The sequence below is a fragment of the Ostrea edulis genome, chromosome 6, assembly GCF_947568905.1.
Source record: "Ostrea edulis chromosome 6, xbOstEdul1.1, whole genome shotgun sequence".
NCBI lineage: Eukaryota > Metazoa > Mollusca > Bivalvia > Ostreida > Ostreidae > Ostrea > Ostrea edulis.
Genome location: NC_079169.1, coordinates 23,530,898 through 23,543,497, shown reverse-complemented (window position 1 = coordinate 23,543,497; position 12,600 = coordinate 23,530,898). Strand labels below are relative to the sequence as shown.

Below are 12,600 nucleotides of genomic sequence, written 5' to 3'. Positions count from 1 at the left end.
GTGTTATTTTAATCCATCCAATAATAATGTCCACTATTGTCATCCATTAACGTTCGCCCTGTTTGTCTTCAGAGCGGTACAAGAAAACACGGGTTTCTCTGCCTCAATACAGGTATCGCACCGGACAATCGCTTGTCCAGTGGATCGGATTAACTGTTCATCAGTTAAAAAACTTATATGACCATTTAAGTGGTTTACAACTAAGTGGTAATTCTTTTTGATGTAATGGTGCCGGTCAGTGCTTTTAAGTTTATGTATTGGGTAACCAAAAAAAATTAAAAACTTGTGCTAGAATTTAAAACAATTTGATTTCGTTCAAGTTCGAGAAACAGCGATGTAATACTTGTTAAGTGCTGTAAATCGGATAGAATTGTAAAATTCCGTAACAGTTTTGTTTATGAAAGTGTCGGAGCAGATGATACAGGAATCACGTGACTTGATTTCATTTATGACATTTTATGAAGACATGGTATGATAGAGGGACAATAAAGGTTCGGTTTATGTCTTGTTTTACAAGATAATGCCTGATATCGGTCATAGAAATGGCATTTATTCTCAATTTGGTAGAATTTTGTTGTTATTTTACTTCGCAATACACAATTTTATTCGCTGATACATACAACCCAACGCAATCACTTGTTAAAAACAATCCGAATGTAATGAAAAGGCACTTTGTCTCCATTTAGCGACCATAAATTGGTGTTTAAGCCACACTTTTAAGCAGTTTGGAGTCCACTTTATTGAAATCTTACATCAGTCTCTTAATGATGGAAACTGTTAGTCCTGCTTCTCGTCTGCTAACTGATACCCCGTTCATATCTAATCAAATTTATGCATAACTCACACTTCGTACACAATGGGGACAAGTGTTAATGATGTATAAACCTCTTCTACAGTGTTCTTTATAAATTCAACATTTGGGCATTAGTGAGTTTGGAAATATATAAACATCTGAAGTAATCGTTTTCAATCCATCTAAGTAATATCTTATTTCTTGAAAAGAGCGCGAAAATGTTGGCGCTCTTGGTAAATGGGCTTTTGTTATAATATTGGAGATTGACCATCAAGCACGTAATGTTTGGTCATTAGGATTCGGCTCGGCATGTGAAGGGAAAGAAAGACTACGGACAAAAACGTTAACGGGACATAAAAATCAATAATGAGATGTAAAATTACAAGTAACACCGGACGGACGGGAACCAAAGGCTGCCCGGGACCCTGAAATAATGATCCTCCCGTCTGTAGTATCCACTAATTGTAATTCTGTTTAATATAGTCAGCGCTGGAACCCACATGGTAGAACTATAATCAGACGAATTAAACAGGAATTCAAACAGACCGAACAAACATTAAATAAGTTTGAAATTATCTGTCGAATTTTGTAATGATGCTTTCATTGAAACCTTCAAAGACTTCTAATGTCTTCTATTTTGTAATAATGTAATATCAGCAAGCAGAAATAAGGCATGTATGACTGGTTTTATATCAGTACTAAAAGTCAGTGACTTAGTCTGCATCGTAGTTAGATAACGTGGATTTGCTGGAAGTTTATTATTTGTTTATGGTAAGGTTATGTCTATTTTATTTTTGCTATGTCAGTTTATTTTCTTAGCAACAAAACCCATGAATGAATGAAAAGAATTAGTTTTTATTTTATTATATTTACATACTCACCCATGCTGTATTGTAGGTGTGATGAAGTAGTTTAAATTGACCGCGTTATGAATTATTTTTCCTGTCGACATTAACTTGTACCAATATAGGGGAAAAAATCATTCAAATGACGTCTATCTAAAATTCACCTTAATTTTAAAGGGGTCTACATTTTAATACGTTATCATATGATATTATAAATATGAATACACATTTGTCATTGAATTCAGCTTCTAAATTAGTGTCCACCTTGTAATAATTTACGGTAAATCGTTATGAAAATATGCAGTATTTGGAGATGAAGAATTCACATGCAGGTTTGTTTGACTAGTCCTTGTTTTTTTGACAATCTGACATTGACGTTTCGCTGTCCGGCCGGACCGTGACATCGCGTAACCTTGGTCAGTTTTCCTGGCGACTTTTTTATTTCCTGGGCAGCGTGAGAAACTCTTCGTTTTTTACATATATCAATGCTACCTACGACTAACGTCAACATGTTGATGATGTACGATTGGGAGTATTTTTCATAGTTCTCTATAAGATCATGGAAATATGTAATCTGAAAATTACGTATGATGCTAGATGCTATTGCTGGTAAACCATTTCACACTAGCTGAAATTAATTCTAAATCTGTATAAATGACATATACATTTAGCTCTGCTACACCACATCGGAAGATTTTCAAAGGCCTGATTTTCAAGATTCCATCGTCGTCAAGTTGTCCCTTAAAAAACATCTCGACCTGCCATGGTTCTTAAATCATACGTGGACAGTTTGTGGCACAGAGACTTGAACATTGACGATACATATTCCTTTATAACATAAAAATATATTAATAAAGAGTATAAATACTATATAAATAAATAGCATGTTACGGAATTTTACAATTTTATGAATTCTTTGTACACTTTGTTACTTCCTCCCGAAAAATATCAATAAACAAATAAGGAAACGATATATCGATATTATAGGATTTTAGTAGAACTCTCATTATACAAACTATTTTTAATCATATTGTGATGTGCACAAAGATAAATTAACTGCAACTCTAACTTGCAGATAGACTTGTCTTTCAAAAAGGAGTTATCGCACATTATACGCTTAGTGTATCTTTTTAAGAATTCCGCGATCACGGTAAAGCCGCAGGCCACGTTAGTACGTTTTTACAATGCTGTTTATAGCTGGTAGATGATTTACACAACGCTAAATGTTGCTGTGCGCAAATTTAAATTTCAAGAGGCTACGCTTAAATTATTTCTTTAATCCGCCTGATCGGAAACTTCAAAAGCGTTTCATAAAATTTACGATGCCCATCCCCTTATTTCAATTTCTCGATACTTGTATCCTTGCTCCAAACATGTGCAATTTGTCGGTTTCGCGATAATTACACATTTACTATCGAACTCGTAAACGGGCGATTCACGGGGTTTTACACAGTCTTTAATTTGATTGGATGCAGTGAGACGCTTCATGAATATGCAAGAGGCTAGTTCCCATGACCGGCATGGGTGATATAAACGTAAAATTCTACTCTCTGTGTGATCATAATCATAATTTCCCGATAAAACCAAACAGAGAAATCCTAGCGTAGTAAATACCTAATACGCCTTTATTTTACAACGAAGAATTCATCAAATACTCACGGTATCTCTCGGGAAAAGAAGCCAATTGCCAATACACTGTCAATTATCTGATTGGTGGGAATTATCACGTGGTTCCAATGACAGCTCTAAATTTTTATTCGTTGCATATGGAATATAGTGGGGTCATAGGTCACGAAGTATTGGAACACTGAAGACATTGGTGTATTTATGAGTTTCACTACAGTATTATCATTTTACATGTGATCGTAACATAAATATGTTTAAGTGATATTTAACTGTCGGATGGCCGGATTTTTTATCGGTATTAAAGGTATGTGTTTAATTTATGTTACGGATAGGGAATTACTTGATTGCAGAGGTATTCAAATGCGTTGTTCGTATTTATTTATTTTCTACAGTTTGTTGGTTCGCGCACTAAGATGTAACACATCATGAAATATTTTTGCGGTTTCACATCGAATATGAAATTAATTAGAAATGACATTTGGGAATTAATGTTTGCAGTTTATATTCTCTTTAAATAAATAAAAGTTACGGAACATGGTTATGCACTCAGGTAAGTTTCAAGGGCGGTACCAAATGATACGCGGGGAGAAAATTAAAATAACAAAGAGAGGAGAAATTGAAGTCTAAACATCGTTATACATGTTGTTTCAAGTTTTACATATTTCTTCAAGTGTTTAAAAAAAACTCATAGTTTGTGAAGATTGAGGCTAAGATTAGGTTTCGTCTAGGGTCCTTGTGGCGACAGGTCCTGCATTTCTCTATTTCCTCAACATCGCAAATGGTTATAATGCATTAACATTTGAATTTCAATTCACACACTCGGTACAGCAATCTGATCTTATCAGCTTGCGTCATAAATTACCTTAATTTTGACGGATTTCACCTCTTTTATCTCTGCTCTGTTTAAACCCTTTCCAATATTTTTAATGTTCATATCCAAACACATTTTGTTGGTTTAAATGGAAATATAATAATTCTTGACAAATTAGCTTCTCCATTGATTCGCATATCGACATCTAATAAAACGTCTTATTTTTCAATGATCTCCTATGATATGTCATAAAAAGGATATATTCATTCAATATGTATCTTTCAGGTAAGAATAGTATTGTCCATATTATCTTATTTTATTATGGATTATAACAAATATTCTAGAATTTGATGAACATATCACTCATGACAAAAGAATGTGTAAGAAAATGAAGGGTAGAAAAAAATTCCACTTAGTCATTCATCTTTCCCATCAAAGGATATCCGTGTTGGTGTTGAATTTTAAATTATGCTGCACATTTTTAAAAATATATTTTCTTATTCAAAATGTGTAATCTTCACAAAATACCAACGAATATCTATACTGGCATATTTTTGTTATATATCTAAAAGCACTATCAAGTTGATATTATATATTCAAAAACATTCAAAATGTAATACAACATATTATATGCAATTTTTCATTTATACAATAATATATACAAAAATTTATACTCTGGTTTCAGTTGGAATGACCAGTCATGGAAACCGCGGGAAATAATATTCTAGCCCATGGAGCTCTTCCCTTTTATCAGAACGGCCTGACTACTTCTGTCTCCAGTATCCTCTCCTCTAGCCCCGGGACACAGGACAGCATCTCTCGGACCACCGCTATTGGGGCCCAGAACGGATGGCCTCCCTACTCAACTGACAGCTCAATCCCCCCTCACAATTCGTGTTCCATGTCGTCCTACGGCAATCTACAGCTGGGGCCCTCGTTCTCCGCCATGAACGGGAAATCCCCTTATAACACTTTTGCTAGTGCGGGAGCGGATTATTTAAACTGCCGACAAATGCAGCTAAATCATATGAACCTTAATGCTATGCCAGCCATGCGGAATTACCCTCCTCTCTATTCCGATATGTACCCCTCCGCACATTCAGCGGGGTACACAAATGGCAGCTTTTACCCTGATATCCCCCCTGGGTTGCCCACACTTCCCGGCCGAGACATAGACTGTCGGAGCGCCACTTCAGAATCATCCAACCAAGGTAAAAAAAAATTAATGGAATTACATTCAAATCAATTTACAAAATACATTAGAATTTCCACGTTTGATCAATCGTTGTCCATTTCCCATCGCATACATCCTCGGGGTAGAAAATAAATGCATTTAAAATAATTCAAAATAACTTCTTTAAAAAATGACACATCCGTATTTCTTTTTTTTTTCCTCCTCTACATTTGACAAGGTTTAAAATACGAGTTAACAAATTCGTGATTAAAAAATCATAAATAATCATTTAAACTATTGTGAAACGTTCTTTTCACCGCCTGGAAGTACACAAACTGCCATCATGCACTGGCTAACTACAAATGACAACTTTTTAAAAGACAATAAAATGTCAGTTTTCTGGACTGTAATCCGTAATCACTAATACCGCAAATTTTAATATCTTTAGCTATGGCCTATAAATAACACATTAAAACAATAAAAATATATTATGTATAGTAAACGGAAAATAACCGGTGCGTGGTGCGAGCCCGCGAATAGCGATACATGTTTGAAATACCTATATAGAAGAAACACAGCCAGGGAATGTATATTTGGAAAATAGTAATCTAAATATAGATAATCTTATATGAAAATAAAACTTTGTCGTTTTCATATTAAGAAGTTAGACGGTGAAGAAGTGCTTGCAGAGAGCACGAAGATCTGTACAAGACTGTGATAGCTCTCGGTCTATTGTTATGTCGAGCCGTACATCAAAATATAGCAGAATCGGAGACCAAAAAGTGCAGCTCGCTTCGGAGTAGTTCAAATTCTATTGTCACCACCACATTCCTCTCTCTTTTTTTTTTAAACACAAGTTTATATGCAAACATTTGCATGACAGATATCGTAAACAATTTTAGGTACAAAATCTCCGCAAATGAGTTCTGCATAATTTACACCAAGATCCAGACTTATTTTGATATGTCTAGGACGGAAACCACAAAAAGTATTGTTTATTTGACAAGGTACCCAGCGATAGTGACTCTAGTGACGGATTTAGATATTTAAACAAAAACATATGCAGTATGTTAGAATTTAGAATTATGTTAAATTAATTACCATCGTTGAATCTGAAAATTCTAAATGACAAGAAAAAGACATTCATTAATTAGAGGTCTTGTATGAACACAATACACATTACATAATTTCCGTAGCTGGGTGACGGTTTGACTTCTATCCGCGGGCTATGATCGACTGCTATTGACAATCGATTTGTACCTAATCATATTCTTTACATGTCTGTCAATTCCTCTCTCTATCTTTATCCATCACTGTCCATGTGGAGCAAACTTCGGGATTTTTTTACCTGACCCCTGGGCTTCGTATTGTCACTGCTATTTTTATCATAAAATTTCTTCGGACAATATTCACAGATTTTCTGTGCATTTAGTGCAGATATACAGAAACAAATGGGGGTCCCTGGAAATTACATAGGGTTGGTTAAATTCAGACATAAAAGTTTTAATTAAGCAATTAGATATGGTCATTTTAGTTATGCTCATCGTGTTAATATCAAAGGTCGGGACATATACGGTGTTCGTTCAAAACAAGCGAGAGCTCTTTCTTTAGATCAGACATACAAACAAGATCTCTCCTAGAATGTTAGTTCTGTCTCGTTATGTAATCATATTAAACATGTATTAACATAACATAAATTACGGAAATAAACTCATGAATTATTTGCATTTATTTAACTTGTCAACCGTTAAGTTCATTTTCTTTCTGAGTGTAGGGAAACCAATAAACCAGTTATAATGTCTATACCAAACTTCCCCGGGGGTGCTTGTTGAACAATTTATAATTTAATATGTTTACAAACATAAATACTGATGATCTAATGTGTATAACATAAATGTAACATCTGAGACTGAAAAGTTTTTTGTTTTTTCTTTCAAAATAGAACTACGTGTTTGTGACACAACAGAAATCAACTGCTAGATGTCTGAATTAATGTCTTATTGTTATCAAAGTACACACATACATATAGACCAATTCAAACAAAAGATTTTGATGCATGTTTAAAGAAATCTGATTGATGTGTAGAAGGCGCAAGCTACAGAAAACACGTGCATCTGTTCTTGTGTGGCGAAAAGTAATGCAACTTAATGTTCTCTACGTAATGCAGTGGGTACCCTTCATTCAATTAGTTTCATTTAATGCTAGGGTGTTTAGTTGGTTGGAGGTGATTGTTTCATTTAATGCTGGGGTGTTTAGTTTGTTGGAGGTGATTGTTTCATTTAATGCTGGGGTGTTTAGTTTGTTGGAGGTGATTGTTTCATTTAATGCTGGGGTGTTTAGTTTGTTGGAGGTGATTGTTTTTGCATCAGAAATATAGAAACTGAAGACGTCTGTTCTCACGTGGTGGTATCTGATGTTGCCATCTGAGCAGAAATGGAGCATATCGGTTTTGGGGCGATTATCGAAAACAATATACTCTAAATGTTTCCAACATGCAAAACAGAGCTTAGAAACGATACGCATCTTTCTTCTGATCACACTTTCTCGTTTCATCAAATAACCTAACACAATGCAAACCCTATGTAAGCAAAGTTAATTTTTACTTCATAAATAATGATGATCACGTGCCAGTTCCGTTGGTTAGGGGTAGGAATCTTAGTGGACATCTATCATATCCCCTAACGAGCGCGTCGCTGTCCCGCCTGAATCTAACACATTTTTGACAGGTTTGTCCACTGGCGATTAGAAATCACATTTATTACGTACATACGCTCTCTGCACCTTTCATATCACAGAGTTACACCTTTGAAGTTTCCGCGTTTGTGCATTCAAACCCCTTATTTCAGAACAATATACATGCGACAGGTGCGAGAGTCGTTATACCTTGAAGATCGGGGGTAAAATTACAATGTAATGTACTTTAGATTCATGACTTTACAAAAGCATTTTGACACGAGACTAGTTCAGAAGGCACAGTCATTAAGCTATTCCAAAAGTAATAAGCATGGAGAATAATATATGATTTCTTATGTTAATCAAATGAACCGCCTGTGTACATGATGCGTATATAAAACGACCTGGGAACATGACCACCAGCATGTTTGAGAGAGAAAAAAGTAATCGCATGTTATTGATCTTATTTTGCTAATAGTCCACGGGGGGTCGTAAGTCGTCCATTTTGTCAAAAGACTAAGCTGGCATCAATTTTCAAATTATTGTTTCTGGATCGCATAAGACACCGTCCAGGGATCAGCTGTTATTTTCACACTTCCGTTAATTGAGACTTCGACTTTCCCAAAGTTCACCGTCTCAGGACATCTCAAACTCAACTATTTATTACATCGATTTACCCAGACGATTCCAGTGAAAAACAGCACTAAATGAAAGCACACTAGGACAAATAGCACAGGGTAAAGAAAAACATTACACATTACAGAGAAAAAAAGCGGGTAAATATTTCAATCATTATAGGTTTCAGGGACGTATCGACATAATTTGACCGAACATGTCTGTAAAAATATACATGTTTTCACCTTTTAAAGGAATGTTTAAACGAATATGATTTTCCGGCTGTTAGGTAGGAAATACATTAGAGGTATATAATTTCGCACACTGTCACGGTTGAGGAACCCCTCGGATTATAATGACACCTTCCCTGTAATTTATGCCTTTGTGATTTTCCATTTTGAGTTCAGATGTGAAAATTACCACTTACAGAGCAAAATGTTTCCAAATTTATCAGAGTAGACACTAAAAGCTAAGAATTAATGCAAACTAAGAATTGACGCAAATACACGACTTCCGCAATTCATTAGACGAAGGGGACAGGGAATCAAATCTATACTGTGCAATACAGTATTATAATTCTTAATGCTTTTATAAACACAACGTGTTATATTTTTTTCGCTCAACACCCGTTACACAAAGCTCTGAACAAATTGTGCATTGACAACCGATGTAAGAGGATATTGCAAGGTAGGAAATATTCTGAATTTGAATAAGCATTATTAACGAACCGGTCGATTTATCTCGAACAAATTAAAAATAAAAAAAGTCAAAACTATTGCATTAACTTGTATCTTATTACTGTACCGTTCGGAAACCGCCGTGCAAATTTCATAGCTGCCAGGAAAGGGACAATGGAAACGCGCGGACACTTGGAAATACAATCCTCACCCCCCAAAAAATCACTTTATTTACATGACATTTAATGAAAAAATGGCAACATAAATTAATGAATTAATATGCGATACGTTACGTAAATATGATACGAAATTCGGAAAAAGGGTAAAAAAAAAATGGACGACAGTCAATTTCTGCGTGATAATGATATCCCGCACGGAATGCAGTGAGCGGAAGGATTTTAGCAATTCTACCTTGGAAACGAGTGGTATAAAATTTCATCAGATTGTTTACATATTGATTTCTGATGAATTTTATGGTATAATCCAGATTGTTATTCAAATTTCCCTTCTTTTTAATTTTTTCCAGCCCCATAATATAAATTCGACCGTGCGAGAAAAATTAGATCATGTTTTGGTATTAGCGTAAATGGATCGTAAATAACTACATCAAGGAATAAATGAAAAATGTAGTCCTTCATTCCTCATGTTGTATGAAGTCAAAATTTCGATTAATTTTTTTTTAAAAAGATACATTTAATTTCTTGAGTACTGGTTGCCCCGTCATTACAGCAGTACGCCTGAATGCTTTACTAAACTAAGTTCCGTGGACTACGGACATCAAAGATGGTTGATTACGGCCCAGTGCGTCGGGCTAGGGACGAATGTCCGACAACACACAATAGTAGTTGCATATGCTTCATTTCATTTTGTCAATTCTACAAAATGGGGCGAATAATATCAAACATAATGTTAACGTATTGTTCTGACTTCCTAAGATGACTGTAACATATTTAAAACAGGGCATCACGGTCTTTGATGGGGATGTGATGAATTCCCCCAAAAATATTGTTTTGAATGACAGCTAACTATCTAGTTCTTACAAGAACGTTCCCTGCATCAGTTAGCTGTGTATACCTACATAAATCTATATCAATGATGTTCTTTCGTGGCTGGCTAAGAAGTTTTTTTTTTTTTTTTTTTATACAAGACAGCTTTGTAAACATGTTCTAGTTTCGTAGAGACAGTGTATAACTGTTCTGAACGACAATTCGACATTCGCTAAACATTCTTTAATGTAAATTTTCGACACGAAATACTTTGATGGAAGGAAATGTACGAGGAAATATTTCAAATCTGCATTATAATTTTCTATGTTTCAGAAAATTGGTGATTTTAACACGTTAATTCGTGTCGTATTTGTGATCGTTTTGAAACGTTAAGGCCAAAAATACTGTCTTGAAGAGTTGAAAAGCAAATCCTTGATAACAATTGTTTTCTTTACAGAGTCCAAAGGCAGGAAGAAGAGGAAACCATATACACGGTATCAAACCATGGTGTTGGAAAACGAGTTTCTGAACAGTTCATATATCACTCGTCAAAAACGATGGGAAATTTCATGTAAACTTCAGTTATCAGAACGTCAGGTCAAAGTGTGGTTTCAGAATCGTCGAATGAAACGAAAGAAGCTGAATGAACGTGCGAAAGCGAGGCTAAGAGACGGGGATGACAGCAAAGACCACTTGCTTCAGCAGGCACACCACGCAGGCGCAGTGCAAGCGTGATATGTGTTCATCACTAGTCGGACAATAACATTTGACAAAGTGCTGATGCATACATAGTGGTCCAAATTATACAAATGTGCGACCGAATTTCGTGCAGATGGTGATTCAGAAGTTGAGGACCGACCTTCGGTAGCTGCCTAGACACGTCCTTGACACAGACGATATCAATCGCTACCAAAGCAGGGAAATGCTCACTGTGTGTTTATTATTTCAGTAGAGAGTGCGTACAAGAACATTTTACATGTGTAAATATCGTTCCGTGTGTCACGTGACCCAGTCGTATGCTAGAACATTTTTTTTATCATTGAAGTGGAGTATTATACATTTATACATCTTTTTTCTTTTGTGTAAATTGTAGAAAATTTCCAATGCAGTAGTCCGTAATGCAAAATGCCATCCATAGATATAGAAAAAATATCTACATACTTTGTTTGAATTACGTTTTCTTTTCTATAGATTTCACATTGTCATTGATATTAGATAACTCTGTGTTTGCAGAATTATTAGATAATATAATCTTATAAACAGTTAAAGACGTAGATTTAAATGTCATATAGGTTAGAATTTTTGGGCAAAAGAGAAACTCCCCTTCTTAAAAAAAGTGAATTCTTAGGAATGTCAGGACAACATGCTACACCCAGTTATCATTTGTTTTAACTTGAAAACACCGATGTTGATTTCTAAAAACAGCGCGTAACAGTTACTTTACAAGAACCATGATCGTGTTTTAAGTGAAATTTGTGGTCCAAATAAGAGCTTGCCGCAGGGAGTTCTGCCATCAGAATGTTAAGGATCATACATTTTTCTTCTATTTACAGTTAAGCGTATTGATGTGAAAGAAGAGAAACAGATTAGGAAATTCATTCTATTTTCCGTTTACAATTTTAACAAAGGCATGTCTAAAATAAAGAGTTCACACAGTATTTTCCTAGAATGTCAATTTTGGGCTCGCGTGTTTTTCATTCAATCATTTTTATTTGTTTTAATTTATAATTGATGATTGCTTGTATATTCCAAACCAAACCCAGCCCCCTCTACATTGTTGTAGAGGGGTGGGTCTTTTTTGTTGTTATGTCAGTCTAAGATATAAATTTTTACAAACGAATGCATATATACTTCATTGTCCCAGTACGAAGAGTGCCCATCACTCTCCTTATTTAGGGGAGACTCTCAATGGGTAGTCTTCAACCAAATGTTATATGGAAAAAATAAATGAAATATAATTTATTCTTTGTTGTTGTGTGTATTCTAATTACTTATTCCACGTGTCTATTTCACTTAAAATACGCACCGATTGGGAAACACTCTAATCTCAAGACAATCATATTAGGGCTCCTAATTTTGATACCTCTTTTGATCAATATTATACTAATGACGATAATGTGGACCATGGATCTCACACTACTGAAAATGCTGCCGCTCCATACCTAACAAAAGGAGTAAATGCACTTTTAAATGAGAAAGCTTCAAATGCAAAAATTTTGAACAATGAAAAATTATATAATTATTTTATTCTATTCAAAGCTTTAGGTATCCGATACACATACTGTAATACTAGAGTTTTTAAATTGAAGGTATTCAATTACAAAATCTTCATATTGAACTTGTCAGAGAGGATTTGTTACAATTTAATGCAAGTCATTTTTTTTTTTACATTAAGTTATC

The 12,600-nt window shown here is 34.9% G+C and overlaps 1 protein-coding gene across 9 annotated transcripts in view; it reads left to right on the top strand.

The window, feature by feature from the left end:
* The window catches only part of LOC125683318 (homeobox protein abdominal-B-like), a 136,486-nt gene extending 124,324 nt beyond the window's left edge, over nt 1-12,162 (top strand). For 7 of the 9 annotated variants that reach the window (XM_048924354.2, XM_048924352.2, XM_048924353.2 and 4 more), the window contains 2 exons: nt 4,761-5,286; nt 10,658-12,162. In XM_048924354.2, coding sequence (XP_048780311.1) covers nt 4,776-5,286; nt 10,658-10,935 — 789 coding nt within the window. In that variant the 5' untranslated portion in view covers nt 4,761-4,775 and the 3' untranslated portion in view covers nt 10,936-12,162. Of the gene's footprint in view, nt 1-3,322; nt 3,569-4,187; nt 4,361-4,760; nt 5,287-10,657 lie in introns of those variants that run through there. The other 2 variants (XM_048924358.2, XM_048924361.2) reach the window with 2 other exon arrangements.
* The last annotated feature ends 438 nt before the right edge of the window (nt 12,163-12,600 follow it).